This window comes from Orbicella franksi, chromosome 4 (assembly GCF_964199315.1).
Source record: "Orbicella franksi chromosome 4, jaOrbFran1.1, whole genome shotgun sequence".
In the NCBI taxonomy this organism is placed as follows: domain Eukaryota; kingdom Metazoa; phylum Cnidaria; class Anthozoa; order Scleractinia; family Merulinidae; genus Orbicella; species Orbicella franksi.
The window spans coordinates 15,073,076-15,091,428 of NC_138148.1; the positions used below are offsets into that span (position 1 = coordinate 15,073,076).

At 38.0% G+C, this 18,353-nt stretch overlaps 2 protein-coding genes across 4 annotated transcripts; one reads left to right on the plus strand and one right to left on the minus strand.

Annotated features, from left to right (window-relative positions):
- Nucleotides 1–2: 2 nt before the first annotated feature.
- On the minus strand, nt 3–8,707 carry LOC145483529 (uncharacterized). Of its 2 annotated transcripts, none has more exons than XM_081462057.1 (5): nt 8,389–8,707; nt 6,928–7,059; nt 5,360–5,449; nt 4,913–4,963; nt 3–3,503 (listed from the first exon to the last, which is right to left on the minus strand). In XM_081462057.1, exons 2-5 carry the CDS (start codon nt 6,964–6,966, stop codon nt 2,592–2,594), a joined length of 1,092 nt encoding a protein of 363 aa, XP_081318183.1. In that variant the 5' UTR covers nt 6,967–7,059; nt 8,389–8,707; the 3' UTR covers nt 3–2,591. The 2 variants fall into 2 exon arrangements, with proteins under 2 accessions (XP_081318183.1, XP_081318182.1); XM_081462056.1 differs by having other exon boundaries at nt 5,360–5,452.
- Nucleotides 8,708–8,853: 146 nt separating this feature from the next.
- LOC145483516 (endoplasmic reticulum membrane-associated RNA degradation protein-like) lies at nt 8,854–18,343 on the plus strand. Of its 2 annotated transcripts, none has more exons than XM_081462043.1 (7): nt 8,854–9,423; nt 11,304–11,754; nt 13,868–14,125; nt 14,326–14,458; nt 15,475–16,140; nt 17,012–17,211; nt 17,953–18,343. In XM_081462043.1, the coding sequence occupies exons 1-7, from the start codon at nt 9,084–9,086 to the stop codon at nt 18,104–18,106; spliced, it is 2,202 nt and encodes a 733-aa protein (XP_081318169.1). In that variant the 5' UTR covers nt 8,854–9,083; the 3' UTR covers nt 18,107–18,343. The 2 variants fall into 2 exon arrangements, with proteins under 2 accessions (XP_081318169.1, XP_081318170.1); XM_081462044.1 differs by having other exon boundaries at nt 17,012–17,198; nt 17,953–18,045.
- Nucleotides 18,344–18,353: the final 10 nt, after the last annotated feature.

Consider the following 18,353-nt stretch of genomic DNA (forward strand, 5'->3'; position numbering starts at 1 on the left):
AATCAGTCAATGGGATTGCTTTATTTCCAATCCAGTCTTAGATTGGCCAGAGTTTCTGATCAGCTCCTCCATCATAAAGCCATACTTTTGAAAGGTCTTATCAACCAAAGTTGCTCAGGACCATCCCATACTTCGTCATTTCTGCATGGACTTAGTTGTACTTCATCTGTATTGTCAAGGCCTAGGCTGTGACCTTAGTACAGTCCTTACACTTGGCCATGGTTAGGAAAATATAGATGTTTCTACAGTGAAACCTGTATTAGCAGACCCCATATTAAGCTGATACCTTCTAATTATGAACACCAGCTTGAGTCCCTAAATTTTCTTCTCACATTTACCATGAAATAACCCTGCACTCAGCAGACACCTCTGTTTAGCGGACACAGACACCACTATTAAGCCATTTTGTTGCACAAAACCTGCAATAAGCAGACACTTCAAGGGCTTTTTACTTCTAAAAGCTCAGCTCAGACTCCTTTAACTTTGTTCAGCAATGTCATTTTAAAGCTAAGATTATTCCAGATTGATGCATTGAATGACTGGACATTGAACTACAAGCAGACTTTGATCTTACACAGTGCTACACTGTGTTACAAAAGGAATAATAATTATCTAATATTGCACGATATATTACAACCTGTTTAGAGCAAACACCCTGTATTAAGCAGATAGTAGAGAGTGTCCCAAGGGTGTCTGCTTCATACCGGTTTCACTGTAGTGGAAAATGTATCCCCCCATATATTTATTGAATTGGTTTGGTTGAAATAGAACCAGCTTATAGCAGGAGAACATTGGGACCCATCACAAGTACACAAACCAACACGCTCCACAACACTAAGAGTTCTGGGGCCCGTTTCTTGAAAGCCCCGGAATCTTTTCGGACCTGAAAAGCCATTTTTAGTTGATTAGTATTTAAAGGCAGAGAGGTGTATATGCCTGAAACTTCTTATATGAAGAGAACCTCTTTTCGTATTAAGAATATATGAATAAAAGGTTTGAGAGTTTGCTACGGCTTTTCAGGTGTGAAAGCTTTTTGGGTGCAAAAACTTTTCAGGACCTTCGAGAAATGGGCCCCTGTTAAGTATGGAAGTGTCAAAGCCGCAATGTTAGGGCTGGGGTGGAGAAATAAAATGCAAAATAATAGGAAAATGACGTGAGAATGCCACTGGCTGTGTTGGCTACTCGTCTACAAAGACTCCTTATAAAGGCAATAGTCAGTGATAACTGTCAGGTATTTAAACATAGGTTTTTACTTTATTCCACCTTCACCTTGTGAAGACCACTGCAGACACTACTTACATTCTGGACATTCAGTTATTTTCATCTATTTTTTTAAAAAAATATATTATGCTATAAACATGGCAACACTTCTGCAAAATTCCCACCTAAGATCAACATAGTTTTAGTCTTGACAAGCAATGACGCAGCATTGTGTGTACTTAGTACAGTACCACTTTGAAGTTGTGCTTACACTTACTTTAGCATTGGTGTGTTACTACAGTTTAAGCAAAAGTCTTGTATGTCAAGTTTCACATTATTGTCTAGGCAGGTCCCACTAAATACATAAAACATACAACTTGTGGTGCAACTACCATTTTTTCGAGCTAATTTTTTAACTGAGGATAGCTTTCATATTAAAAGACTTGTAAAGTGTTGCTGCTTACAAAAGTTATCTTGTACTAGCAGTGCTGTTAAAGTTGCAACAAATAAATGCTGTGCAAACTAAAAACAAATTATTAACCAGGGACCACCATTATAATGTTGCTATGGATTAATTAATTCAGCAGCCACTAGGGTTCAAATGTTTATCACAGATGCAATTCTGAAGAAATTCTTCTCGTAAAAAAATCAAAAAATAAAACATTTATGCAACAAATTACTTAAACCACATCTTTTAGTTCTATTTAAAATTAATATCAAACTAAGTTTTCTTAGCATTATTTTTTTGAAAAAAAAAATCTACCGGTAGTCTACAAAAGGATCAAAGGGTTTCCCAAATTTATGTAAATACTGAGATAATTATGTTTCAAGTCTCTCTGAGTCTTGTAAGTTTAAAAACAAGGTCAGAAGCCATTAGCACTTTGACCAAAATAGCTTTTAAGCCACAGTTATTTTTGGATTCATAATAAGTTATGACATGGCCAATCTTGTGCATAGAATCTTTGTTCCCTTGATCAGCAGTTGGCCTTTAGGTTGTTTTCATGTGTCTACAGTCTAGCTGCAAAAACAGGCTAACCCTTTCCATTGTTTTCTTCAAGTCATTTTCATTGTTTAAAAAACTAGTCAATATTGATCCTACAATGAAACCTTTGATAGCTGTCTGTTTCATCTACCTTCTCATGCCGTAAGGAGCAAAGACTCCAGGTACAAGGCATGGTTATGGCCAGCCAGTCTCCAATGCCATGTCTACATGTCCATCCTCTTTAGAGTGAACGAAATACAGAATCTGATGTGAAAGGCAGATCACACCCTTAAAGCTACCAAATGGATGTGAACATCCCCAATAAAATTAACATAAAAATTCAGCCATTATTTCTAGTTTTAATTTAATTTGGTGCAAGTACCTCCTGCTATCTTAGAGCCACTCCAGGTCAGCTATTCCAACTCCATCCCCCACTGGCCCCATATGGCAAGCTGGAATTGGACCAAAGGTTCGACCCATCATCATACCAATTGCCAGACTCCTCAACAATATCACCCCACCCTGTTGGGGTTTCAATATCCTTGAGTTCACTACCACCCCAACGATCAGGGCCTTTGGGAGGATTTGGAAGAGTGCCTGGAGGTAATTTGAGTGAGTCAGCGTTTGTAGTTGACTTCAGGTTGCCGAGTTCCTGAATGCGACTTGGAGTTATTTTTGAAGGTAATACATCGCCACCCTTCTGTACTTGGTGAAGGGCATTAACATACTGTTGTACCATTACATCATCTAACGTATCATTATCATCAACAACCACAAGCTCCTCTAAATCTCTATCATCAATAATCGGCGCTTGGACAACAACAGATTCTTCCCAGTCATTCCATGGGTCTGAACTTGTTTCAGGGTTCTGACTACTAGATCCTGTCGCTGCCACTGCTGGTAATTCCTGCGTTTTTGCCTGATCATTCTTCCCTCCTCCCCAGCTACCTTCCTCTTCAAATTGCCCTTTATTGCCATTTTGCTTCGGCTGGTTAGGGCATGGTTTATTCTTTTTGAAGTTCCTGCCCCACCGACTGTTCTGAAATCTTGGAGGAACATTATTTGAAGCAGCATTTTTGCCGTCTTCAACAATGTTTATTTTTTCCATATGTTTTTCCAGGTTATTATTAAATAAAGTATCATTTTTAAAGTCCCCTTGCCATTGAGCACTTGCTACAGGGACTTTTGAACAATTTGTGTCACTAATTGAATCCAAAGAGGAATCAGTGTCAACCTCTTCAAGTTGAAACTTTTTGGATGACGATACAGACCCAAATGTGCTTCCATTTTGGCCAGAATGAAAGTGTTTCTCAATTGTTTCCTAAAATAAAATGAAAAACACTTGATCACTTGCAAATCGTTGTTCAGCAACAGCTTACAACCAGAATAAATTATGTATGTAACATCCTAATAATGTTTACTACATTATACATGCATTCATAGAAATATTAGAAATATTAAAGAAATTTAATTACACAATCCTATTTATAAAATACTACATATACACCAGTAAGATGCATAACCAAGCTATTTACTTTTCTGTCTTTGTTAATAAAGTTTTATTTAAGTACAGAATAGAAAGCTTTAGTCATTAGCTACAAAAAAATGACCCTTGCAAAAGTGCAAAACCTTACGTGAAATTAGTTAAGTTATACATAAGAGAAATGTTAACATTAGTGCTGTTAAAACCAATGTAAAGTAAATTAGGCAATATAATTATGTGATAGTTGTTGTAATATTACCAGTAGTGCAGGAAACCGATAAAATACATTATATTGTGTAGTTCCAGAAAATATCCATACCTCCCCCGCACAAGGGATTTTTTCTAACACCTTCCCACCCCTCTGGAAATTCCAGTTAAGCTTCATACATTTCTTTAAATTTTTCGGTTTTCCAGAACCTCCCAACCCCAGAAAATTCCAATCCCTTCTGTGGGGGGAGTATGGATATTTTCTGAACTGCACATTCTCAACAAAAAAAAAATACAAGCATTTGTTGTTGGTATCAATATTAGCTTAGCTACTGAGTCATGATATCTGTCATGATCCATAAACTTAAGTGCAGTAAAAGGTTCAAAAATCATGTCATAAATCTGTTTCATCAACCCAGCAAATTATTTTGATTTGTCTGTCATGGATCTCCATGAAGTGTTACATTTGCTTCGGTTTTGCTTTAGTATGCTCAGAGATTGGCTTAGAAAACTCAAGTCACTTTCTCATCCAATCAGGGGTAAAATCGAATAACCAATCAAGACTGGCTCACACAATTCTTCCTGTGCTTTGCAAATGCTTAGAGTTATGATTGGTTGGCTGAATAACATTTGATTGCCTATACTCCTTGTAACTGGCTAGAGTGGCAACTTTGGTTTTGGTTTTACCACACTCACTTGAAGTCTGTGGTGATCAAGCGTCATTGGAGTCTATCAAGAAGAAAGTGGGACAACAGCAAGAAGAAAAAACAGCTGCAAGATGCACAGAAAAATGAAACTCCTTCATTTTTCATTGTATTGGATTTTGAAAAATGATTGTTACCTCTTATGCCCTTTACTGTTGTATCTTACTTGCCAAACAAAGGGAAATGCCACCCTTTGCACCACCTGGTACTAGGGAATGAGTGAGTGAAAGAAGGAGAACAGAGGAAGTGCTACATAGTCACAAGAAACTAAACTGACTCCCTAATTAAGTCCTGTTGATCGTGATACTGCACAAATTTTATCAACATTTTATTTACCTTGTCCAGCGAGAATATTAACTGCTGTAATTGCTTTCTTCTTCCAACCTCCTATAAACACAAAACAGGCAAAAAAAAATTAATGTAGTTGTCAGCACTACTCAAGTCACAGGAAACCCAGACAAACTGTGTAATGTGCACATTTACATTTTTATAGGAAATGTATGGGGTTTGTAGAACACTTCCCAAAATTGTGTAAAATCACGAAAATATGAACAAATGGTTGCTGATAAAAGTAAATGTATCATATGTATTGTGTACTGTCATCCTTTTGGCTCCAAATTGGCAATTTCAGCAATGTTAGGGTGGGTGAGTACTGGGCCAGAGGGGTCTTTTAAAAATTATTATTGAGGGTTCCTACCTTTATGATGCACTCCTGTGATTCATTCATGGTGTTTGTATAACAAATGACAAAACCAACATGAACAATGTATCTTTATTACAAACCTCTGCTTTCGGAGATCTCCTTGACAACTCTTTTAGTGCTCTTCCACGTCCAGCTTGATATTTTTCAGTCAGTTTTGAATTACTTGTTTGCTGCTGGTTCAAGAATTTTATAAATTACAAGTGCATGTATGTTAGTTACAATTCTTTCATCATTGGTCAATGGACTTCAAATATGTAAATTATATTATCTGCTGGCCTGAGCCTGAGGTCTTCAGTACAGCCTGAGGCCACAGGCCTCACACCGTGATCAAGAACAAGGGCACAGTTTTTTCCCAATATGGGCTGACCAAGGCCAGCAAATAGCATGTTTATTTTTTTCTCAACAGTTAATTGCCTTGAAAGCAGCTTTCAGTGTGTTGAATTTTAATTGACGTCATTTGGTTTAAATCTTGCATACGCATGCATTTGACATGAGAAGATGAATGGAAACGAATGGGAAACGAATGGGAAAATCCAGACCACTGGAGCACATGCAATTAGCCAATCAGATTCAAGGATATTTTAGGATTCTGGAACGCTGAGAAGCTAGAGAAAAAATAAAGTTGAATATTAAACAGTAACTTCATTTGAAAGTCATGTGACCAGCGATTACTAGAGAAGCATATAGTGTACAGTGTATGTGCTAACTCGACTGAAAACTATTGATTACAGTCGAACCTTCCATAAGCGACCATGGCCACCCAAAATGTCAAGCCCAGGTGGTTGCTTACGGGAGGTGGTCGCTTAAGAGAGCTTAGACCATATAATTTGGATCAAAATTTTGCCTCATTGGCATATGGTTACCATAATAATAAGACATTTAAGGTTCATTTCTTTTATGATGGATAGCTTACAGTGTATCTGCATTTTTTCTTTAAAGTTTTAAATGTTCTTAAATGTTTTATTCGTGTGAAAAGTCAATTTCAAGAAAAAATCCAGTACTTTCCATTGAGAAATTTCCATCTCTTGTACTTCCCAAAGGAGCATCGAATGGTCTTTGTGAGCATTTGTGAGCATGCGAACACTGTGTTTGTTTTTGCACGCACGAGCAGTGATCAAGTTTGTCTTGCAAACAGTGAGCACAGACAATGCAAATGGCAGCAGCAAGAACTTTGTAAATTTTCCGCTAGCCTGAATCTCTATTTTATTAAAAGGAAATGTTGTTTTGCACCAATTAATCTGGCTTACACCTCCAAAATAGGACAATAGAAGCAAAGCTAGGCAACACATTAACATCTTATCACGGATCAGCCAATCCAGCAGCTTACAGTCACTTATGCCTTGTTTTATGCTAAGAAAAAGCTAAAAGCTACCAGAATGCAAGCATGTAAGCAGTTGCAAAAGTTTTGTGAGCACAAGCAAGTGAGCACTCATCGAATTTTTGTGAACAATTCAAGCAAAGGCCAAATTTTGTGAGCACTTTTAAATTGAATGGCACCATTTGATACCCCTTCCCAGAATGTGATAATGTTACAGCACCTTATCATCCAATTTTTGCTCTATTACCGGTATCTCTTAAGCGGTCGCTTACGGGAGGACAAGAACAACAGTTATTAACCATGCAGCTCCTTATTAATCATTACCATTACCTTTCCTGGCCGATTCTCCATGGTGCCTTTTGCTGTCATAAAGCTGTCTATTGTGTAATAGACAATATCATCTCATAACTTCAACTGTGAATTCTTCACTGCTCAAAAGGCCACAGTCACTGTTTATAAGAACTAAGCATAATAGCACAAACCAGTTAATCATTATTACTAAGAATTGCTTAACTCCTACATAGATTATGACAATGTAAGAGAATGAGTTTAAAATTGCAGAAGTGTGACGCTTTGTTTCACTTCATATAATTGTGAAAGTTGAGCAAGCATTTCTATTTTCTGAGATCATGCAATCATGACATATTGCAGATGATTGGCAATGGATCATTAAACCAATTGTAGAAATCTATGATTCAACATGGTGACAAATTTTTGCCCAATGATTCTTTGATCAACTGCAATCCAAAGCAACTCTCCAAACACATGGAAACAGTCAGCATAAAAGTTAGGTTTCTCTGATGACTAGTAAATCAGCAATGAATGGGACAAAAACTTGTGTGTTTGGTTACCACATTACCAACTAAAATCAAGACAGGTTGAAGAGAGCTAATCCCTCATATTTAGAACCTATTCCAAAGGTAATTCCTCTTAAGTTATTTTTAGATGCAGTATCCAGTTCTACCACAGCTCGTTTTACCCTGCATATTGCCTGAGTGTTTTTGTAGAGGATGAAAACATGTATAATGCCACTTGGGATATCTACATGAGCAAAATCCATGTCACCGGATTGGCTAATATTTTTCTAGACCTTCCCAGGATAATTTTCAGGAACCAAGAGTAACCTAAAAATAATCTGGGCAATAAGTTGAGACCTAAGTGTGGGATTAACTCTATTACCCTTCGTTCTGGCTTGCTTAAATTAGTTAACTGTTTGTTCACAAGACCTCAGGACTCAATTCATTTAAACTTTACAGCAATTTGAGACTACAGGCTACAGTGAGCTCAAGCTAACTCAAATTCATTGCATTGGGCTTCAGACTACCCATTATACTATTAGCCCACACACAGTGAAAATAAGCACGTTTGATGGGAAGAATGTTCAACTGTTTTGAGTACGCAAAATGTCATTACACAATTTCTAGTACTATACAGTCGAGGTTAGGCGTTGGTCATCAGCCAGATGAAAACTTTATTCCAAACAGAAATATTTCAATTTCACTTTCACTTTCTTCTGTATGCACACATAATCTCGCAGGGATCACAATAATACTCTAATTTTCGTACTGGTGATCAAGGCTAAACTTCGTAGGGATCTTATTTACATTTTCCACTGAGTGTCTGAAATGTTTGGACGCCTCCAGACAAGATGTAACTAGACTTACAGACAAACAGGAAACATCTTCTCGGTTGAGCTACTTTCACCTCTCATAAAAGGAGTGGACTTTAAACAGGACTCTTTTCCTCTATATAAGCTTGTCGTCACCCACAAAACACAAAATGATTTCGTACCTTTTGATCGTCGAGGAACCTCCTCTGACTGTTTCACAGCGAGAAAGAAAAACCCGTGGAAGCGTAACTTCTGTGCAGCTGGTGTAGTCGGTTAAAAAAATCCGCCTCTTCGATTCACGAGAACGTCACGACAAAACAACACGCCATCAACAACGTACGAAAATTAGGAACTGTACAAATACTGCGATCGTAGCTGTTCTACGACGAAAGAACACCATGTTATGCTGTTAAATATTCTAGTTTATATCTGAGAAATACCAGGGAAATACCAGTTACAAAACGACGTCCCATGAGCACAGTCCGAGTACTTTCTGAATGATCACGGTATGTACTTTCACTTAGTTAGGGTAGTATAAGGTGGTGATGGGTAGGGTAACTGAGAAAACTAGGGTAGGGTAGGGGATCATAACTTATGCACTCAACAAACATATCGAAATAACGCAATTAAGTTTTTGTCTGATAATTGTTAATACATACTGATATGCTTCCCAAAAATAATGATACGTAAAAGATTTTCGTTAACGACCATAAGATGTGAAACATGATTAAGAATCGAGACGACGACTATTTAGCCCACCCCTGAAAGAACGAGAAAGGTGGTCTCCCCAGGTCCCTTCGACCTATCCAACATGGCGGCCGCTTACCAGCTTTGCATCTGATCGGATGTGTTCGTTTTTGGTGGCATTATTCTCAAAATGATGGAAAGCGCTCTCAAAAATAACTTCTCACTGGGACAGACGAGTCTTCAGTTAGAGACTGAGAGCATGTTAGCCCAGTCTTTTCGACTTGGAAAATCACTTCAGGAGGGCTACAAGACGAGCAAACTGTCACATGCATTAGAAGAAGACTTTGCTAAAGTTACAAGGAACAGCGAAACCTCACTTTCTCGATATGTTCATTATTTGATATGCGAATACTTTGAACAACTTGACGCTGATGCAAGATTCGACAGTATCCAGTATGAAGAAATCTCTTTTACTGATCATGAAACTGGACATTTGATATGGGAAAAAATTACGGAAGTGCTTGGAGAAGGTAAGCTTAACTTAAGTTAATCTACCTACATGTAGAGCTATATTTCTCTATGTCATAAGGCACATAAGGCTTAAACATTCCCCTTCCATACACTTCGATATGCTGCCAGGGTTCTCACGGTCTCCCAGGACTGACCCCCCAGTCATGGGTGACTGCCACCCTGCCGTTCGTCCTTCGTCCTTTATCCTTGACCATTGGGCCAGTCCATTTTTTTTATCTGCACCCCCCCCTCCCCTCCTGTTGAGGGTCTAATAAAATTTAAGGTGGAAGGGGGCTCTTTAAAGATTGTTTCTGAGTGGGTAAGTGGGTCATTGCTTTGGTCTTTTATAAATTCTGAAAGGGGAAGTGTGTTGGCACTTTGATCTTCCTTTCTTGGTGGGGTGAAAAGTTTACTTTTCTGAGGGGTAAAATTCAATGCTCCTCAATGGGGGGAACAGATATTAAATGGAATGGCCCGTTCTCCCTCATGTTCTTTTTGGTTGACCTGATCTTCTCCTCCCTTTTGGCCTCCACATACTCCCAATGCCATGTTAAACAAATTACTCCTCTCTGTCCTTCCTCATTATATGTCCTATCCAGTTCCATCTTCGGCATCTGATCTCATTACTTGCTCTTTTCAGTCCTCATGACTCCTGTGTTTCCTCAGACTTGCTGGTGGGAGATTGTTTGAGACCACCCTTATTTCTAGCCCTGGGGAAGGGGGGTACTTTGGGAATTTCTGGGTGGGGATGTAACCTGGGACCCTGGAACCCTTAGCCTATACCAGAGCTAGTTCAGCTGAATTTTGCCACCCTATACTAGAGTAAACTCCCCAAATCCCTCATCTATCGACACTGTTGAGGCTGATTTGCGTAAATTTAAACTATCCGATTTGATTTTTTTATATTTTTGAGTGGCAATTCCTTGTTTCCTTAGTCTAGATAAAATCTTCAACCAACTAGTAAGTTTTGTGAAAAATTATACACTATTCTAGGCCCAAACACTCTGATTTATATACCCTATCCAAGAGTAAACTGCTTGAAAACCATTCCCTTCACAGCGGCAAATACCAATATAGCCCATATATGGCAGTGCCCCCCCCCCCAACCCCGGGTTTCTAGCTAACATGTGCTTCATCATTTGTATTCTTGTGTATATCTGTTCATTTGTGTTTCTGTACTTTTTAATATTTTTCATTTATTTTGAGGACCCCAGTGAAAACTGCCATGGCAAGATGAGTTCTCTCATTAAACAACATTACAGTCATATTACTTGTATTGGATTATTAGATCATCTCATCCATTGAAATTCATCCCACCCCAGACATCCTGCGACACTAACTCTAATGTGGTTTCTGGCCAACAACTACATGTATCATTGACTGGAACAGTCTTCCATTTGGTTCCTTGTCAATAGACTCGTCAACAAAATTTAAGGCCACCGTCTCTGACCACTTTTATATATTCTAATTTTATTGCATGAGCTTTCCCTATTTATTTTTGTATTTAAATAGTGTTTGACAAGGTAGAAAAGTACAAACAAAATACCACGATGGTACAGAGTAGCTTTTTACCAGCTAACTCTTACACCTTAGGCACAAGTTTCAAGCTTGGAGGTTGAAAATTTCAATCTCATGTCTAGCTGGCGAATGTGACCTATTACAGTCTTAACTGACACACTTTGGAAAAATATATAAACTTGAACCAACTGAAGACTTCTACACTTCTCCCAATTCTGCAATTTCCTAAAAAGCATGGCAATGGCATGGTTGACCGCAAGAATCCAAATGTAGATGGAAATGTAAGCATAAAATAACAATCTTCAAAGAATTATGTTCGCTACGATAGTTAGTCCATTCTGATTTGTTTTATTAATGCTTGATTGCTTCATTCCTCTTTTAGATATGACAAGTAACCATTCAAGTTGTGACTATCATGGTGCCGTGAGAAGATTGCATCCATTATGTCATGCTGTTCATAAGGAGTTTATCAGTCTTTCACAACATGAATTTGAACAGAGATTCAAAGCTAGCTTGCAGTGGACCGGATATGACACAAGATTTTTAGACTGCTTTTCACTTCTCAAGTCCTCAAACACCGCTGATCATAACTTGTGTCTTTTACTTCTAACGTCCTCTCTGGAACATGCCTTGGGTGATGTGTATCTCTCGTACTCTTCTGCATCACAGTGCCCATCTTTGTTGAAAGACTTGTTAGCAACACAAGAGCTGAAGGAAGTGCTTGGTGACTCTGTTATAAGCCTTCTGCACATTTTAATTGGCCCTCCTTCCAGCCTGAATCTTAGAAATGTCCTGTGGCATGGATTTGCTGCTCCTGCAGAAGTTCCTCTCCAGTAAGTATAAAGCTAATGACTCTCTGCATTGTTACCTATGGTGATCACCCCAGTTGTAGTATTGAACTAACTTAAGAAGTCATGAAGAAAGGCTGTGAGAATCTAGTGGTTAAACAGGATTCTTTCCATAACTTTGATCTCTGTGCACAAGGAGGGTGATGATTAATTTTGATCATAACCCTAAGTGGGTATAGGACCAGACACTCTCACAAGGAGGGTACACCTTGGACGTTTGGGTCACAATGTACTGTAGGGGTTCCACTAAGATTTTCAGAAGGAAGGCAATTGGTTTTCTCATGCAGGCAAAACTTTTTGAACTGAACTTCTTCATGATGAAAACTTTCCTCCAGATAGTCAAACCAGAGAGGCAAAATTGTCCAATTTGCTTGTTGCCTGGCCCTTAATGAAATCCCAGATGTGCTGTCTGGTCACCAAATCATGTTTTTGTTTTTTGTTGTTGTTGTTTTTTTCAAAGCAAAATTTGTTACATGTATTTCCCACAGCAGTTTTCAGACCTAGCCTGTAGTTATTTAAAGTTATCAGTCACTCTTGATTATTAGAAAATAACAAGGGATCAATAAATAGATTATTTTGTTTTCTTAAAACCGCACCCAACATCAGACTAAAATGGGGTCATTGTGTTATGTTTTTGGGCAAGACACATCTGAACAATCACACCTCTGCTCCACTCAGGAGTAATATTATAATAATAATAATAATAATAATAATAATAATAATAATAATAATAATAATAATCGAATATTTCCTCAGGATAACCCTTCAGTACAAAGTACTGTTATCAACGGGGTCCTGCTAAGAATTAAAAACTAATAAACAAGAATTATTAAGATATATAAAATAAGATACATATTAAAAACCGTTAAAAATACAATAGAAATTACAAGTAATAATGGTCTAAGGCTTTCCTAAATAAAACTCTAGAATTAATGTTTCTTAAACTTAAAGGCAATAAATTAAAAATCGAGGCACCTAAAAAATAAAAGCTACGGCATGCAAAATCCAGTCTGACTTTTGGTAGTTTTGCAGTTTTCCCATTGTTGCGAGTGTTTAAAGCGTTATGTACTATAAATGGGTACTGGTAATCCTGTGAAGAAACCTAGTAAAACCTGACAAAATGTAATCAGGGGTAATCAAAACACTCTTAATTGTCTTAGAGCAGTTTTCAATCGAGTGTCATTAAACCAGAACCAAAGGAGTCACTCTAACCAAATATCACAAACAATACATGACAATCCAGTGAACCAGTTAAGACTCAAAGTAAACATGAACTACTGTAAAGTAAGTAAGATATAGCTGATACAAAGTGAAGGTAAACACGTGCAAATGAGTCATGGTTTGTTTTCATTTTGCTTCTGATTGGATGACATGTAGGGTGGTAAACCATTTGCTTTTGTCACTCAAGTGAAAATAACTCTCAGTTGCAAAAACCAGCCGAGAGTAAGTTGCGGCAGAGTGAGCCAGTTGGCCTGAGTGCAACTTAAGCTTTGCTACAGAAATCCAGTTTAGCGTTTTTCGTTCCAACATAATTTACAGTCTTGTGCTCTTATACATGCCACCTTTGTTTGAGTTCAATAGGCATGAGAGTTTATCCTAGGGGAGTCAGTGTCTTCACTGACAGCCCAAACATGTCCAAAGACATCTGAAGATTTCTGAATACATTTCAAACATTTCCCAGTCCTGATCCCAATATGTGTCTTGCCAAAAATAATGCCATTGCCATACTTTTCAGAAAATCGCAGAATTGGGAGAAGTGTAGACTGACGTCCTCAGTTGGTTCAAGTTTATATATCTTTCAAAAGTGTGTCAGTTAAGACTGTAATAACTCACATTTGTCAGCTAGACATGAGATTGAAATTTTCAACCTCCGAGGTTGAAACTTGTGCCTAAGGCGTAAGAGTTAGCTGGTAAAAAGCTACTCTGTACCATCCTGGTATTTTTTTTGTACTTTTCTATCATGTCAAACACTATTTCACTTAGCAGTTACTGCCCTTTTGGATTTGTATGCAATAATATTAGAATGAAGTACACTATACAACGATGTAGTCTCATTAGTAAATTTAGAATACTGTACATGGCATTGTTATCTCCTCAGGTATACCTCACTGCTGTTACTTATTACTGCATCTATGAGTACCAAGTTAAGAGATCCACCATTCAATTCAAGGGAAATCAAAAGACGGCCTTTAGTGAACTTGTCAACTTGTGCAGATGATCACCTTTACAACACATTTTCTCCTTTAGAGACATCTACTACAGAAGAAATACTCAAATTATTTCATTCAAGTTTCTTCATTATTCCAAATATGCTTCCCTTGTGGGTTCTAGCACTGGAATATTTTAAACAACAAAGGTAACTCTTGTTTGCAATTTTCAACTGGTGTACTTCAAAAATCACTGAACTCTACCTTTCTCCTTACAGCACAATAGCAAATGACCAATACCATGTACAACAGTGACTGATTAATTGATACTTTGACTGATTGATTAAGTGTTGATGGAACAAACATGATCTAAAAGTATGATTCAATCTGTAATTTTCTCCTGCTATAGATTTGACTTCTGCATCATACTGTTGCTTCCTCAACTGGAGCATGGCCTGAGGAGAGTGTTTGCCATCGTAAACAACTGTCCTCATAGAGTGCTAACAGCAGAATCTGTGGTACTATACACAACATTTGATGAGGTAAAAAGATTCACTCACAGAATAATAGTAAGAATAGTAAACTTGTGGATCAAACCAGCATACAGAGCTGTCACTGTTCCCATGGATAAGAGTCCGACATAGACTTTTTCAGTCTGGCATCCGCCTCTATTTTAGTTCAATTTCGCCATCCCACCATAATGAGAATGTTTCTCCCAATCCCACCCAGTTAAAGTTCAGTTCCTTGCATAGTGTCCATAACATTTGATTTTCTGTTTTCATCCCACAGCCTGCCATCAATTTTAAAACTATCCCTCATCCCTCCATCAAAATGAAAAAATCCTGCTCCCACCAAAGTATTTTTATCCTTCATCCCTCCTCCATTTTAGCTCTCATCCTGCATCCTGCCAAACCTGTGTTGGACCCTTGCGGATTGGATGCTAGTCCATCACATGTTACTCCTGCATTACTCCACCTCCCAGCATTTGGCTGATTGTGTTAACATTTTGACAGTAGCCATTTATCTGCCCTGATGGAGCAGTATTGACAAAAGTAGGGAAGCAAAATCATTATCTACCTTATGACTTGGCTGGGTACTCTGCTAGGCTATTCATCTGGCAAAATCAGCTGTCTGCTTGAACAAAAAGTAACCTTCAAAACTGTGACAACCCTGGTGGGGAGAGGCATCACAAAATGCAGTGAAACCTCATTAATTTGGCCGCAAAACAGGGTTAAACTAACAGGGTGGTGACATTTAAGCTTTGTTAATGTTGTTGATAAGGAAAACAAGTGACTGATCAGTGGTGGTCAGTTCAAGGTAGTTGTGTCCAGGAGGGGGTAGGAGTTAGTGGGGCAGGGTTCTTGAAACTTTACAACAATGTTATAGCAATCACTGCAAAAAAACATACATTCTTTTGGTGTGGGAAGTAGTTTGATAGTTGGCTATAATTAACCCGTTATTGCGTGAGCAACTACTCTTTCTTGATTTTGCTGTCTTTAATTCTTGTATTGACTAAATAGTTGGCAGAGGAATCATTTGTCTATTTTCTTTTCTGCAGATCCTTTCACCTGTTTTACAAGATGGTTCTGAAAATCTTCTCAGACAGGAAATAGGAGACGCCTATTTTGAAATGTTACTTGATATTCTCGTGCATTCTGAGGGACCACGGATTCGAGACCATATCAGCCATGGTGAAGTGAATCTGCATGAAATATCACAGCAATCAGCCAATCACATTTTGTGTATTTGTGTTGCATTTGCAGGATTATATATCTACACTGATTATAAAAGTCATAATGACAATAGCATTCCTCTTGTTGAAAGGATCTGTGAAACAGCAACGACATACAAGTCGGTCTTTCATCCTATTTCTCTTTTGTCAAAGACAGTGCGGGAACTTTGTCTATCATTCTTGAAATGGCAGGATTTACCAAAACCATTTGGTGAAGAATTTGACAGTTTGGAGAGTGACGGCAGTGTTAAGTTCCTAGATTTCAAGGAAGCCCTTCGAATGCTAATGGAATCTTTTTCATTACCTGGTGATAGTTTATTCAAAGTGCTGCAATGGCAGTTTGATTTAGGTCAACTTGAAACTTTTGTTGAAGGTTGTGTGCAAACCGTGGACTCTGCCCAGTGTCCAACTCTGTTCAGGCCGAAAGGAGAAATGGAGGTAGTTCTGTTGCTTAGGAGCATTGCACAACATGGCAATGTGATTTCTGAGCAGGCAAGGAGAGCATTCTTTTTTTGTTAGCCGTTATTTGATCCTAATCTCATTTTACGTAACCTCACAGTGTTGATAAATTAATGAGAAGAAAGAAACTCGTTTCCACATCGTCTTCATATAGCCCTAACCATGATGGTAATCTGTAAGGGAAAATTACTTTTCAAATTTGGGACTGTAACAGCTAACCCACGTCATGCAAGAGTATACATCTACAAGAAAGACAAATTGAGACTCGAACACTTAAAATTCACTTGCAATAATCTAACTTATTGGCATGCAATTCTTTACTGTTACTTCTGAAAAACTGGTATTGCATCAAGATTTCGTTACTTACTAGATGAGTTTCTTTTTTCTCCGCACCTGTTTGCTTGACAGTGTCATGATACTGTGAGGAGAAATAAGATGTTCATCACTATGATTAATCACTCTACGTTTGTAAAAATCATAGTACATAGTCCGACGTTTTGATGTCCCTAAGATCATTTTGAAGGCAGAGCGTGAAAATATCGAGGTGACATAACAATATAAATGAGTGAAAACATAATTCACAGTTTGTTTGTGCGTTTTGTATGAATAACTTCGCCCGGATGGAATCTGCTTTTCGGTCACGTTTTTTTGAGTTGTTGACCTCTTGCAAAATCATCTTTGAATTGAAGGGGAAACCTGAAAATGAAAGTTTACTAAGATAGAAAAATACCAAGAAAGAGGTAAAAATAAACCATAAAAGAACGAGGATGGTTAAGGATGGAGAAGATTGACACGGATTACAAACGACAAGCTTAACAAATTAAGAATAAACTTTTCAAGGTGCGCAGACTGTGACGTAGCTTCTTTAAGTCATTCGTACCCGACGTTTTGTTCTTTCAACCAGGTATGTGAAGCAGCTACAGTGAGATACCAGCAGTGGAAAGACAGGCAGCTAAGACAGCGACAGAGGGCCAACTATAAACGACTATGGTGCCACGTACCTTCCATATGTGCTACTCTACAGCTCATGGCGCTTGTCGTCATCACAGAATTGCTCAGACTTCCAAGGAGTGGGGAACAAGGACAGAGAAGTAACTTCATCAAGTACTGAAACTATTCTATAATTTTTTGAATAATTTTCTGAACAATTTAATATAAGAGGAACCCTAATCTGAAGGCTGTTGTTATGGGAGATTTCTGAACTTCATGTCTTGATTTCAATAAATTCCATATTTGGAATCGCAATTGTATTGGTAAATCACGTGACTAGACCAGAGAACTCTTTAAACCTCGAACACACCTTACATTCTTCTTTCATGGATTTTTTGCAGTGCGGGTTATCAAAAAAGCTGACGTTAGTGAAACGTATTTTCGATCATTTCCTTCGATAGGAAGTTGAATAAAATCCAATGTGCTAAAAAAAATTGAATATTTACCTCTGTTTCTCCGAGTTTCAGTGATTTTTTTTTTTTTTTTTTTTTTTTTTTTCATTCTTATGCGCGGTTCAAGACGGTTAAGTTCGAACCTTGATCCCAGTCTCTCTACCCTCAACGACAACGGAGACAACGGAGTGAGAGCCTGGAATCGAGATTGGGATGGCTATGTTCATGGTTTGAGGTCACGTGTTCAGGCTCATGGTTTGATGTCACGTATTCAATATCATACTACCGCCATACTGGTATTTTCCCAACGCGCATATTTCTCCATATTTAGCGGATCAATCATTATCATTATGGAATAAATTTAAGCGAATGTTAGCCGATATTCTAATGTTCACACAATTGCCATATCGGATTAACGAATCATTTCATCATTTTTTCCTTTGTTTTGCTATTTTTGCAACAGATTCCTGAAGCGATGTCTTCAATGCAGCGAGAACATGGACTCTTTATCCAGCGCGTCAAAAAACAAGTGGGATGAATGTAATACCGTAGGAAGAACATTTGTAGAGTGTGTTGGACAGTATTATGCTAAACGTAGACACGAAATGGTTTCGTGATGACCATGGAGAATTTGAAAGTTTAAAAAAAAGAAAAGTCAAATTATATAATATATTTTAAAACGAAAGAGAACTGAAATTATATGTGGATGCCTATGGATATGTTTATAAATTAACCACTTGAATCTTTAACTCTTCGTAAAGCCCTGTCTAAACGGGAAATGTTTGGCGACCAAACACGATCAAACATGTTTATTTTGCACTGAGTGGCCGAGCGGTATCAAACACGTTTCGCGAACAAAATGTT

Coding starts and splice junctions, on each gene's coding strand:
- LOC145483529 (XM_081462056.1), bottom strand. CDS start 6,966: ATGACAGCAAAAGGCACCATGGAGAATCGGCCAGGAAAG. Junction 5,453..6,927: donor TGGAGAATCGGCCAGGAAAG/GTAATGGTAATG, acceptor TTCTTGAACCAG/CAGCAAACAAGTAATTCAAA. Junction 4,964..5,359: donor GGAGATCTCCGAAAGCAGAG/GTTTGTAATAAA, acceptor TTGTGTTTATAG/GAGGTTGGAAGAAGAAAGCA.
- LOC145483516 (XM_081462043.1), top strand. CDS start 9,084: ATGATGGAAAGCGCTCTCAAAAATAACTTCTCACTGGGACAGACGAGT. Junction 11,755..13,867: donor CCTGCAGAAGTTCCTCTCCA/GTAAGTATAAAG, acceptor TTATCTCCTCAG/GTATACCTCACTGCTGTTAC. Junction 14,126..14,325: donor GAATATTTTAAACAACAAAG/GTAACTCTTGTT, acceptor CTCCTGCTATAG/ATTTGACTTCTGCATCATAC.